Below are 13,785 nucleotides of genomic sequence, written 5' to 3'. Positions count from 1 at the left end.
ACTGTAAGTATACATTATCACATATGAGATGGACAGACGTACATAATATCATAGTCTAAGCCAAACATATGGGAACACAGCATACAAAAATACCAAGGGACATTATTCAGCCATATATAACACAGAAAGGTATTAATCATTTTATGGCCATATCGTGTGCTGCATAGCCACAGCCAGGCAACTCACTGTACATTCTATAGAGGCTAAGGTTAAACAAAATCACTTAAACATTAAGTATGCTTTTTAATGCACGTAGATCCTGAAGTGTGATTCCATCATATATGTGGAGAGTGTACATTTCACACATGACTGGTTTCCAAAAAAATCGCTCTCACCAAGCCCTGTAAATTAGGATAATAAACAAGAAAAGAAAAAAATATTTTAAAAAAAATGACCATAAAAATCAAGCAGAGAGCAAGGAGCCTAAGGAGGCAGCTCAAGCCAAACTCAAACAGTAAGCACCACACAGGGCATGATTGAACAAGGAGGATCATACCAAACACGTACAAAAAACGCATGAGAACAGGATTAAAACAAGAATATCCTCAGGGAGGGCGATCACAGGAAGGGCTTAAAAGACACCAGATCATTTAGACCCTGCGGCTTAACGGTCTCCAATGTGGTAATCCACTTTACCTCCTTCTGGGCCAATACCCTCCTGTGATCACCGCCCCTCTTACCAAAGTAAACTCTATCTATCCCTCTAAACTTGAGGAGCGGCCAATTACAAATATGCTTTTCTCGGAAGTGCTTGGGAATATTATTTAGGGCCTGAATTTCCTCTGCTGTTTCAACTTTCGCTGCTTTTTTGATGTCCCTAATATGTTCAAGAACCCTAACTCTTAATTCCCGGGAAGTCAACCCTACATATATCAATCCGCAAGGGCATTTTGCCCAATAAACAACAAAGGTTGTCCTGCAGTTAATAGTATGTACAATCTTGTAGGACTTTGTATTAGACGCATCATGGAAAGTAAAAGACCTTTCCATTTGGGGACAAGCCCCACAGTCTCCATAAGAAAAAGAACCCCATTTTGGTCCCCTTGATAAACCCAGAAATGTAGAGGGCGGTGGGACATAGTGACTTTTCACTATCATGTCTTTAAGTGTTTTAGACCTACGTGGCATAATTGATGGCCTAGCCGAGATAACTTTTGCCAAATCACCATCAGACAGGAGTATAGGCCAATAGCGTGCCACAACTTCATTCATTTCCCTCCACTGAGAGTGATAGGCCGTAATGAATCTGACTTTTTGATCTGATCTCTTTACACTCGATTTGAGGAGGTTATCCCTCGGAGTATGTCTTGTCCTCTCATAGCCAGATTCAATCGACCTATCACTATAGTGGCAGGACTTGAACCGCCTCCTAAGATCCATCGCCTGGCTCTCAAACAGATCGTTGTCCGAACAAACCCTGCGGGCTCTCAAAAACTTACCTGTCGGTATGGAGTTGATGACTTGTGGAGGATGAGATGATTTTGCACTAAGAAGGGAGTTAACTGCTGTTCCTTTTCTAAAGATATCAGTCACGACAGAGCCGTCCTCTCCCCTCATTATTCTGACATCCAGAAACTCTATTGAGCTAGGACTGCATGAAGTCTGATCGGCTTTCCCGAAGAATAAAACAATGTTCTAGGATGTAGTGTGTCCAAAAAAAACAAATACCTGCCCTCCTTCACTCCCACCGGAAATGCTGTGCTCTGGCTGTATGAGTGGAGACCCAAACATGCCAATCATTAAGTTTCCATAATGCTTGTTACTCACATCGAGCATCTGACCAGCTCAAAACAAGCATTTTAGTGCTTGCCCATTACTACTTATAACCTTGTTAATATTTTTCAACAATTTTGGTTCTCAAGTTCTCTCCTCCTCCTTTCTGTTTTCTATGTAAAGATTGCATCAAGTTCTCCCCTTTATTATCTGGTTTCAGGTGTGATTTCCATATTGCCCACACTTGTTACTTGCTTCAGGTGCGCTTGAACATGTGGCAACAATTTTGTCCAGCCCATTTTTGTGGTTCTGAAATCATGTCAAACTATGCCATTTTTGTTTTTTTTCTGTTTCGATTCACACAAAGGAAGTAAACGTGTATGACAATTGCAATAATTTTCTGGGAGAAATACTTAATTTTCTGTAACCATTTCAAGTGAAATGACACTTTTGGCAAATACTGTATTTTAAGCGCTGCTTCATTTTTGATGACAGTCAATTCTTTCAATGTTTTGCAACGTTTTTCACCCATTACATTGTATAAACACAAGTAAAAATGGATGCAAAAACAAAAAAATGCTTATTGAATAGTGGGTTGTTTGTTTTTTTGGGGGGGTCATCAATCCTTATTTTATATATGGTGGTAAGACAGACTTTATTAAAGTACCGTATTCATACTTATAGAATAGAGAAGTCATTTTATTGCACAGGTAACATAAGATGTGAAGATTGCATTGTTTTCAATTTCATCAAATACAATGTTTTTCCCATTTTCCTTTTTAAGAATTTAATTTTAATTTGACAAATTAAGAAGTTTTGTCTTTTGGAAGAGCGGAATCACAAATGCTAGAAAGGGGGAGTCAGCATGTTTGGGGTTTTTTTTCACCCCACAAAATGATTGTGCGATCCTTACAGAGAAACGTGTACTAGTTGGGAGTAAAAATCCTTGTCTATAACAAACTCAACATTGCCTGAAATTATAAATCAATCTTCGTATTGTAATTGTTTTTTTTTTTTTATTCTCAGACAAATACCGGAAAGATATTTCAAGTAATTGCAGCCTTTAACAATGACGCAGAAGTCACGTTCTACAAGCACGGAGGGATATTAAGTTATGTCGCTCGGAAATACTTATAGTAATGTCAGCAAAGAGAAACCATGAACTCTCTCAGATTGTACAGATGCTTTCTGTGCGCTTGTACTTTTCTTGCCTCCTTAAAGACTCTGGTGGAAAAAAAGTCACTGAAGCTTCTTCCAGCACTTTCAATAGAAGACTGGTGCTATGGGCATGACTTCCTCAGTCCCACCTAGGGACAACCAACAATCATCACATTTATTCCTACTTGCACATTCATTTGCCAGGTGGACTTTGACTTCCTGAAGCCTTGTGCACAGTTTTGCTCTCTAAGTCACGCTATTTTTGGACTTCCAGTAGCTGCAGTATTGAATGATCGATACCATTTTATTTAAAAAAAAATAAATAACTAAAAAAAAAAACTCCTTTCAATTGATGAACTTTATGTATCCATCCTACTATGGAAAGGAAGATGCTTGTGTTTGGTTGTGCTAACACCAGACTTATTAAATATGTTCTGAAATAAAGATGCCTAAATCCTTACCATTGTTTTGTATTTGTCCACTTACTGACATTTTAAAAGAAGCTTTAATGAATAACCTATTAATAGGACAACTTGGTGCTTATTTTTTCTGTTTTCATAGAATTTGGTATTTGGGGTAAAATTGCTGCCTTCTTCACACCCCTATGAAGATACTGACTGTAGTTTGCATTCACACACTCTAGGGATGATTAACATGCAGCTTTCTTATTCATAGCATTGGTGCACACAGTACCATAGGTGGTATACCCCTTACCATAGGAAAAGTGTTGTCTCTGCTCAATGGGCTATTCCCTCTCTATAGATACTAGTCAACTCCGTTTTAGTCTAGGTCTGACATGGCCAGTGTCAGTCCTTCTGCATGTGTTTTTTTTTCCAATTTCTTTTTTCTCCCTAAGGTGGCATGGCTGTCCCCACTTTCTTCCCTTCAACCCAGGAAGGTATGCACCTTGCTGTTGGTATCACAGTTCTACCAATCATCCATAGACCATGACTGAACATCACAGAGGACTGCAGGTATCCCCACAATTGTGCTACCAAATTGGTGATCTTGCTGGTTCCCAAAGACATCAGAAAGCTGACAATTGCTGTTCTCTCTCCACTTCTCCCTCCAACTAATCACTTTCCTGGGATTAATAGTAAGGTCTTCCCTTCTCTGGGTACCCATATTTTGTTGTTTCTTCTGTTTATTCCCCCTCAGCTGATATCTTTCAGTCTCTTACCTGGCTACCACTCTACCTCTCCACTCCTGCTACTGTTTTCATGCTGATGATTTCAGCACTCCTGGTGCCACTTTCGGGAGCTATTTATTTTTATTTTTTTTTCTGGTTGGGTTACCTCGCAAACAGTTCGTAGTATCTTATTTGTCGGTCTGCCTCTACTTTCATGCCAGCTTCCACGCCAGAGGTGCTGTGTTCATTTCTTGCCACATTTAAGTAGCTTGGGTATTTTGAAGAAATGGTGCTTCAAACCGGTCTGTGCCTGACAGACTGTGTGGTCTGGAAAAAGAACTAAAAAGTAATTTTTATCCTACCATTTTTCTTCTGACACCTCTGAAGAGATCTATTCTTGGAGGTTGATCTTCTGTTGCCACTGCCTACACAGCACAGGAACACTGCTCTGATCTTAGCAGGTGTTTCTTTTGGGATGCTTTTTTTTTTTTTTTGTTTAAAAAAAAAAAAGCAATATACCCAGATCCCTGGGAGTCATTCACCCCTTAGACAGACAGCCTCCCAACACATTCCCATTTTATTTGCTCATGCTGTAACTAATAATTAAGGCTATGTTTACACTGGCCATTTTTGCAGCGTTTTTTGGCTACGGATTTGCCTTGGTTTTATGCAAATCCATGCTAATAAAACGCTGCTTTTTGCAGTCTCTGCAAAGGCTGAGATTTCTGAAGACTCATGGACACACACACGTCAGGATTTTTTCCTGATGGTTTTGTGAACCACCTCCGGTTTTGCTGCGTTATGACAAGAATGAGCATGTCAATTCTTTTCAGCACTTTTGCTACGGTTTTTCACCCTAGTGACAGGTGGACTTGCAGATACCCTGGATTGGCGGGTCTAACAGGGTTAATAGAAAACACGGTTAGGTCCGTAATTGATCCAGGGTATCTGGCCGGCACTTAAATGGTGGTGGGGATAGGGAGATTGGAGCAGACGTGGTTTATTTACCGAATCACCGGCGTGGCTGTACGCTTCCGCGGTTCCTCCACTTCCCTGCTCATTACATATTCACTGTTTTCATCTGTGATTGGTTGCAATCAGACGCACCCAGAGCATCTGACTGCAGCCAATCACAGACCTGGTCTGCGGGTCTATACAGAGAATGAGTGAGCCACGGGTTCAGCGGTGATCTCACTCAGACTATTCCCGGGCACAGGTATCGCCAGCTGTGACCGGAAATCACCTGAGTGAAGTGACCGGTGATCACGTGGCTCATTCATTCTCTGGAACTCACAGCGGGCAGTCCTGCTCTATGGCACTCTCTGTGCTCTTCAGATGTAGCAGAGCTGAATCGTCGTGGGACCTCGTGTGGATTACTTCAGACCTGCAGGGGTGATTATGGGGTTAATAAAGTAGTGAAAGAGGGGGCTTTTTGTATTTGATTTCAAATAAACTTTTTCTGTTTTTCTTTTAACTTATTACATTGGTGATGGGGGTATCTCATAGACGCTTTCCATTAACAATCTAGGGCTTATATTGCAGCTATGAGCTGCGATTTAACCCCTGATATTACTCTGCCACCACACCAGGGCAATTCGGGAAGAGCTGGGTAAAGTGCTGGGATTGTCACATTTAATGGATGCGACAATCCTGGGCGGCTGCAGGCTGATATTTTTAGGCTGGGTCTCTCCAGCCTGAGAATACCAGCCCCCAGCTATGGGCTTTATCTTGGCTGGGAATCTAATTGGAGGGGACCGCAGCTTTTGTTTTTTTAATTCTGCAAATAAGTAGAAAACAGCGTGGGGTCCTTCTTATTTTGATACCCAGCCATTATAAATCACAGAGCTGAGGGACTGCAGCCTGTAGCCGTGGCTTTATCTGTGCTGGGTATCCTAATATAGGGGGACCCTACGTCATTTTTAATTTTTTTTGTTTTTTAATTCTTTACTGTACGATAGACTTGAAGACTCCGGGGTAGGTAGGGCCGTGGGAGTGGGTAGGAATGAGCTAGAATGTATGTGCTCCTTCCACATTAGTGGAAGCGACCAGCTGGGTTGGTGGGTGGGAACAGCTTGGTTAGTGAGTGTGGAGATGTTTTCTCCCTTCCACTACAATCATGTCCCCCCCCCCCCACCCCCATGTGATAGGGGCCTGTTGAATGATGTCATACCTGGAAGGAACACATACACTCTAGCATCGACCAGAGACTAGTAAGTATAGCGTGCTTGCTTTTAATTATTTTTATTTTTTTTTTTTATTTTTTTTTTTACTACCAGCGTGCCAGATCCAGATCCCAGCACTTGGGTACTCTTGAACCCTTGCTGGTCTTGACGGCACATAAAAAAAAAACACTAACACCACCACAAAAACTGTAGATGTCTCCCAGGAGACATCCTGCCACAAGATCAGGTTTTGGTCACGAAAAGCTGCAAAAATGTCCTGTGTGAACATAGCCTAATAGTCAGGTGGCCTTCATCTGTGTTTACTTCCTTCCCTACTTCTGGTCAGATCCCTATTAGATATGAAGCCTTCCGTTAGGATTTTGGTCACTAACCTGAAACCCAAAGTACTCTAATCATTCTTAATCATTCTTGGGCCTGGTTTACTGGCTTTTTTTTTTTGCATTCTTGGATTTTTTTTTTTAAAGTATGGTCTACATTCAGGTCTCCACACATGCTACCTTAAAGGGAAGGTGTCGTCCAAGAAAAAAAAATTTCAATAACTGAAAAAATGTAAAGTATTAATGTTTGTTTTGTTTAGATATTTTGTTTTTAATTGAGCAAAATATAAAGAAAAAGTTAAAAAGTTTGATATTTTGCACTCTTAAACATTAGGGGGAGCAGCTTCTGAAATCCTACTGTAGAAATAGCCTGGATTACAGCTGCAGTAAAGTGGGCAGAATCTGCTCTCCTGTGTGATGTCCCGCCTCTACCTCCCAACCTGGGTGTTTCCAAGGGATAACAGAGAATGAAATTCACAGTGCGGAGCCATTTTGCTGGTGACCACAAATGTCTAAAGTCACCAAGGACAGCAGGAGTATCACACAGGATAGGATTGGATACACAGCTCAGCAGCCGGTACCACACAGAATAGGATTAGATACACGGCTCAGCAGACGGTACCACACAGGACAGGATTAGATACCTGGCTCAGCAGACTGTATCACACGAGAGGATTAGATGCACTGCTCAGCAGGCAGTATCACACGAGAGGATTAGATACACGGCTCAGCAGACTTGCACAGGAGAGCATTACATACACGGCTCAGCAGGCAGTATCACACAGGAGAGGTTTAGATACCCAGCTCTGGAGACAGTATCACACAGGAGAGAGGATTAGATACACGGCGGGGGGGGGGGGGGGGAGGGAAGGGCGCTGGTAATAACACTGCTCTGCATGCACGCCAGCAGCGGCTGCAGCAAGGAGAGTGGAGGGGGTGTCATTGCAGCATTGGAGACAGTAGCAGCAGTGGTGGTAGGGTGAGGGGCGCCGGTATTCACATGCTCTGCATGCACACAAATACACTGCTGTACTGCATGCACGCCGGAGGGGGGGGAGAGCGGGGCTGGGTAGAGCAGGGGGAGGGAGTGTCTTTGGAGACGGTAACTGTGGGAGGAGGGGAGGCGGCCCAGCGCCCCGTACTCACACATCCCAGCGGTTGACAGGGGTAAAGTAGAGCAAACAGCATACGCTGTAAGTTCCACAATGATGGCGCTGATCTCCTCCCTCTGCTGTGATCTGGACAGCCCAGGGGGCGTGTCCAGGTCACAGCAGACTCCTCTAATGTTACTAAATGGGGTCAGAGCCCGACTATCAGAGTCTTTGCCCAGGGGGCTGCCATAAAGGAGGTGAGTAACTGTCGTTACAAACACCAAATCCAAGATGGCAGCCCCCAGTGCCTTCAGTAAAATTAGAATTAAATAAAAACCTAAGCAGTGATTTTAATTTTGTATTAAAAACACTTTATTTCATAATCACTATTATTAATACAAAAATAAAAAAACACGACACCCTTCCTTTAATGAGAGAGGTTCTTTTTAGTTATCCCTCAGTATCTTCAGACGGCTCTTATGGTAGCCAACTATAGACAAGATTGCCTGGTACTGGAGTCATTACATCCTGCCTAGACTTTGAGCTGTATGCCAGGCTGGCCTTAGCCATTCAGGACTTCACATTGGCAACGAGAGACTTTTCGCAAGCAAAATCATTTTCCCAAAAGAGGTTTCTTTCAATGAGTATTAGTGGCCACAATAATACTGTTCTAATCATACACATTGAGGACTTCCGTCCTGGAAAATAGTACAATCCCTTCCGGCATTTGACCTTTTAGGACTCGCCACTATGAAGAAAACCACCAGTTTTCTCTACTTAGAACTTCAGAGCTTTTGGCTGTCCGCATCTCTGGAGTGGCCAGTTTTTCTTTGTTCGCATTGTCACTGAAAAACAATCCATCCAAAATGGAAGCTCATAGTCTTGAGATTTTCCACAAATTTGTCATTAGTTAGGAGTACTTTGATGCATAGCGCTACAAGTCCTAGTCACAAAGTTCCAAATTACGCATCAGGTGCCCAGCGCTATAAGCCTTCAGGGTGGATGTTCTTGTCACTCATTGGGGTTTGTTCTTTCCCCTCTAACCCTCCCCTCTCTATCTTCTCCTGCCTCACAATGTCCACTGGGTCTTTGCAGGGGGAATTCAAAGAATCCTCTTCATTCCAAACTAGCATCGCTGAGCTGGTATTTTTACCTGGTTGCTGGTGCTCTATGGCCTTTTTCTCTTTACTCCGACCTCTTTTTCTAGGTCCCCTTTCCATCGTACCTTACCACAGCTACATATCCGACATGGTTGTAAGGCAAAAGCTCTGAATTTGCAGCTCTTTGTGTCTTGGTTGTCTGAGGCATGATTAAAGCCCATAGGCCTCAGTCAGTCAAGGCATAGCCGTGCAATTGAAAGTCTTACTTTAGGCTATGTGCTATTTTAACTATTTTACCTGCGTTTCCGCAACGTTTTCAACTGCAGCGTTTTTATGCCAAAGTGCCTGCGTTTTGATTTACAAGCAAAGTCTATGGGATTTTGGGATTTCTTGTGCGCACTATGCATTTATAAACGCAGCGTTTTAGTTGCAGAAAATTTGGCAAAAACTCAGCGTTTAAAGAAGCAACATGTCAATTGTTTTTGCCATATGAGAACTTTCAAAACGCATACTGAAACAAAATCCCAGCGTTTAACATGCTTTTTTGATGCAGAAAACGTGTTTTTGACAAAAAAAACGCATGTGTTTATGCCATTTTAATAATATATGTCCCTTTACACACACACACAGTCCGACAATTAAAATAATGAACAATCATAATTTAACGTTATTTTATGCATAAATATAATAAAACAGTTATAATTTTAATAAAATTATATCTATTTTGTGCATGATTTTAATTATGCTATCATTTTTTCCGTTTTTTTTTCATAGTGTTTGAATGTTTATACTTTATTTAGCAGTGGATTTGTGTTCAAAACGCATCTGACTTTAAGCAACGAAAAAGCAGGTGAAACGTGCCTAAAACGTGGAAAAAACGCATGTGGATTTATAGCGTTTTTGAGATTTAAAGCAACTTTGACAAAAACAATTTCTGCCAGAGGATGCAGTTAGAACTGCAACTACCTTGACGCAAAGTGCGCACATAGCCATAGTTTGTGTGAGCAATAGAGTTCCATCCCTTTTTAAATGGTTTGGGTTTCTACCACTAAGGCCGGCTTCACACTTGCGATTATCTCGCACAAGTGCAATGCGAGAAAATCTCGCATTGCATTCGGACTCATGTTAATCAATGAAGCAGCTCCCATCTGCTATTTTTTTTCTCAGTCCAAATCTGACTGAGAAAAAAAATCACAGCATGCTGCGTTTTGGTGAGTTTCTCGTACGAGTCTCTTCAATGCAAGTCTATGGGTGCGTGAAAAAAAACTGATATCACACGGACGGCACACGGACAAGCCTAGTGACATGCGTTTTTCTCAATACATTTCACGCATGTAGCAGAGAACACTATAAATGCTCCTGTACATAACCGTACATGAATAGCAGCTGCTGAGGGTAAAACCTGCACATCGACAGCACACTGATGAAAAGTGAACTAAAATCATCCGACTTTCTAGCACATGGGTCCCCAATTCCAGTCCTCAAGGGCCGCCAACAGTTCATGTTTTCAGGATTTCCTTAGTATTGCACATGTGATAATTTAATCACCTGCACAGTTGATGATTCCAACACCCATGCAATGCTAAGGAAATCCTGTAAACATGCACTGTTGGCTGCCCTCGAGGACTGGAGTTGGGGAACCCTGTTCTAGCATGAGAATCGGACTGATTTTTCACGCACAAGTGTGATTCCAGCCTTACACTGTCATTCAGGGCTCTTCTGCATCTTGCCTCTTTGGGGGCCATTTCTCTGCATACCACAATTCTTTTTTCCCATTTTCCAGTACATTATGGGGCAGAATGGATGGTGTCATTCAAAAAGTGCAACCCCCCCCCCTTCCCCATCCAAGCCCTTATAATGCTATATTAACGGAAGAAGGGGAGATAAAAATGGAAAATCACCCCGGGCTGTAGGGGTTAAGTTTGTTCAGTACAAATGCCTTCCATATTGCGAGGGTTGACTGAAAAGTAATGCCTCCACTTTTGTAACTTGGCTTTCGTTGAGAATATTTTCATAAATCAAATGCAAAAAATCCTTAGAATGTGCTCTTTAATTACCAATATAGACTTTTCCACATAATTATCAGAGAATTAGATACACTTCTGCCAATGATGAATAAGTTTTCTGAAGCCATCACAAAAGGTGACACTCTGTTTCCGCAACCAGTCTCTCACAGTTCTCTCAGCTTCATCCGATGCATAGGGATGTCCCCGCAGATCTTTCATTATCGGGAATAACTGTTTAAGGCCCCCTTCACATGTTCGTGATAATAACGCACGTTTTTCACAATTCAATTTGTACATCCGTCTGCTGTCTGTGTCCGTTTTTTACGTTCTTGTGACATCCGTTTGATCAGTGCCGGAAAAAAAACGGATGATATAATTAAGGGTTTTTTATGTTGAAAATGTGTGTCAAATTAGGAGTTAGTGTTTAAAGACCTGTGTCCACGCGGGGGCCCATTCTTTCCAGCAAAATCAGAACACGTACAAACACCTTCTCTACCAAACGCCAACACTCCACAGAGGAAGTGCACACCAGAATGTAATCAAGAATTAAAAAAAAAAAATAATAAAATAGGGGCGCTGAACAAAGTTTTTCTTCTTGGTACAATAAAAAAAAAAGGCACATTGACACACGGACAATACAAGGATGACATCCTTGTGCTAGCCATAATTTTCATGAACCCTTTGATTTCTATCAACCGTAAACATCTGTGCTGCCGGTCAAAAACGGTCTTGTCTCCGTGCTGTACACACCTGTACACTTGTCTGTGAGAAATCATGGATGTGTGCGCAGACCTATTTGATTTTAATGGGTCTGCGTAAGTCCATGTCCCCGGTACATATGAAAACTAACATGTGAAGGGGGCCTAACTCATTGGTTGCTGTCACAGGACATTCAACTCTTTCTTTGTCACGTAAGTCAGACGTTCCTGACTCACCATCTTTAAACTTGCTGTCCCAACGACGCACAGTGCTCACATCACCACAATCTCCATAAACGGCTTGCATTCTCTGATGAATTTCCTTTGGGATGATTCCTTCTGCTGTCAAGAGTTCAATGACTACACGTTGCTTAACCCCTTAGTGACGGAGCTAATTTTCACCTTAATGACCAGACCAAATTTTGCAATTCTGACCAGTGTCACTTTATCAGGTTATAGCTCTGGAACGCTTCAACGGATCCCAGTGATTTTGAGATTGTTTTTTCGTGACATATTGGACTTCATTTTAGTACCAAATTTTGGACAACATTTTTTGCGTTTATTTGTGAAAAAAAATGAATTTTGGCAAAACTTTTGAAAATTTTGAAATTTTCAACTTTTGAATTTTTTTACCGTTAAACCAGAGAGTTCTGTGACACAAAATAGTTAATAAATAACATTTCCCACTTGTCTACTTTACATCAGCACAATTTTGGAAAAAAAAATATTTTTTGTTAGGAAGTTAGAAGGGTTCAAAGTTCATCAGCAATTTCTCATTTTTACATCAAAATTTACAAAACCATTTTTTTAGGGTCCACATCACATTTGAAGTGATTTTGAGAGACCTAGATGACAGAAAATACCCAAAAGTGACACCATTCTAAAAACTGCACCCCTCAAAGTACTCAAAACCACATTCAAGAAGTTTATTAACCCTTTAGGTGCTTCACAGGAGCTAAAGCAATGTGGAATGAAAAAAGCAAAAAATAAAATTTTACCTAAAAATGTTGCTTTACCCCAAATGTAATCAATTTTAGAAGAAATAACACAACAAATTGGACCCCAAAACTTGTTACCCACTTTTTGTTTCTTGTTACCCACGCAGTATCACCACTGCGGTGATACCCCACATGTGGTCAGAAACCTCTGTTTGGACAAATGGGAGGGCTCGGAACAGAAGGTGCAATATTTGAATTTTGGAAAGCAAATTTGGCTAAAATAGATTGTGGGCACCACGTTGCATTTACAGGTCCGCTAAAGTACCTAAACAGCACAAACCCCTCACAAGTGACGCCATTCTGGAAACTAGACCCCTCAAGGCTTCTATCTAGGGGTATAGTGAGCATTTTGGACCCACAGGTACTTCACAGATTTTGATAACGTTACGTTGTCATATTGAAAATTTTCATTTTTTTCTCCAAAATGTTGCTTTAGCATTAATTTTCTCACTTTTTCAAGAGGTAATTCCAAAAATTGTACCCCAATGTTTGGTACCCACTTTCTTATGAGCGCGGTGGTACCCCACATGGGGTAAGAAACCTCTGTTTGGACAAATGGGAGGGCTCGGAAGACAGGGAGCAATATTTGAATTTTGGAAAGCAAATTTGGCTGAAAAAGATTGCGGGCACCATGTTGCATTTGTAGGCCCCCTAAGGTACCTAAACAGCAGAAACCGCCCACAACTGACCCCATTTTGGAAACTAGACCCCTCAAGGAATTTATTTAGATGTTTGGAGAGTACCCTAAACCCCCAGGTGCTTCACAGAATTTTATAACGTTGAGCCATGAAAATAAAAAAATTAAATTTTAACACAAAATTGTTACTTCAACCATGTAGCTTTTTTTTCACAAGGGTAAAAGGAAAAAAATCACCATAAAATGTATTGTGCAATTTCTCCTGAGTTCGCCGATACATCATATGTGGTGGAAATCAACTGTCTGGGTGCACGGCAGGGCGCGGAATGAAAGGAGGGCCATTTGACTGCAAAATTGGCTGGAATCATTAGCGCACGCCATGTTGCGTTTGGAGACCCCCTGAAGTGGCTAAACAGTAGAGCTCCCCCACAACTGACCCCATTATGGAAACTATGCCCCTTAAAGATTTTATCTAGGTGTATAGTGTGCATTTTGAACCCACAGGTACTTCACAGAATTTTATAACAATAGGTTGTCATATTGAAAATGTTCTTCTTTTTCACAAAAGTGATGCTTTAGCACCAAATTTTCCACTTTTACAAGATGTAACACCAAAAAGTGGACCCCTCATTTTGTTACCCACTTTCTTACGAGTCCAGCGATACCCAACATGTAGTCAAAAACTTCTGTTTGGGCAAACGGCAGGACTTGGAAGGGAAGGTGCACTTTTCAAATTTTGGATTATTTGATTTGCA

The 13,785-nt window shown here is 41.4% G+C and overlaps 1 protein-coding gene across 2 annotated transcripts in view; it reads left to right on the top strand.

Annotated features, from left to right (window-relative positions):
* IREB2 (iron responsive element binding protein 2) overlaps window positions 1-3,331 on the top strand; it is a 175,600-nt gene extending 172,269 nt beyond the window's left edge. For both annotated transcript variants that reach the window (XM_075345495.1, XM_075345494.1), the window contains exon 23: window positions 2,740-3,331. In XM_075345495.1, coding sequence (XP_075201610.1) covers window positions 2,740-2,850 — 111 coding nt within the window. In that variant the 3' untranslated portion in view covers window positions 2,851-3,331. The remainder of the gene's footprint in view (window positions 1-2,739) is intronic.
* The last annotated feature ends 10,454 nt before the right edge of the window (window positions 3,332-13,785 follow it).

The sequence above is a fragment of the Anomaloglossus baeobatrachus genome, chromosome 4 (assembly GCF_048569485.1).
Source record: "Anomaloglossus baeobatrachus isolate aAnoBae1 chromosome 4, aAnoBae1.hap1, whole genome shotgun sequence".
NCBI lineage: Eukaryota > Metazoa > Chordata > Amphibia > Anura > Aromobatidae > Anomaloglossus > Anomaloglossus baeobatrachus.
This window is presented reverse-complemented; position numbering and strand designations above follow the sequence as displayed.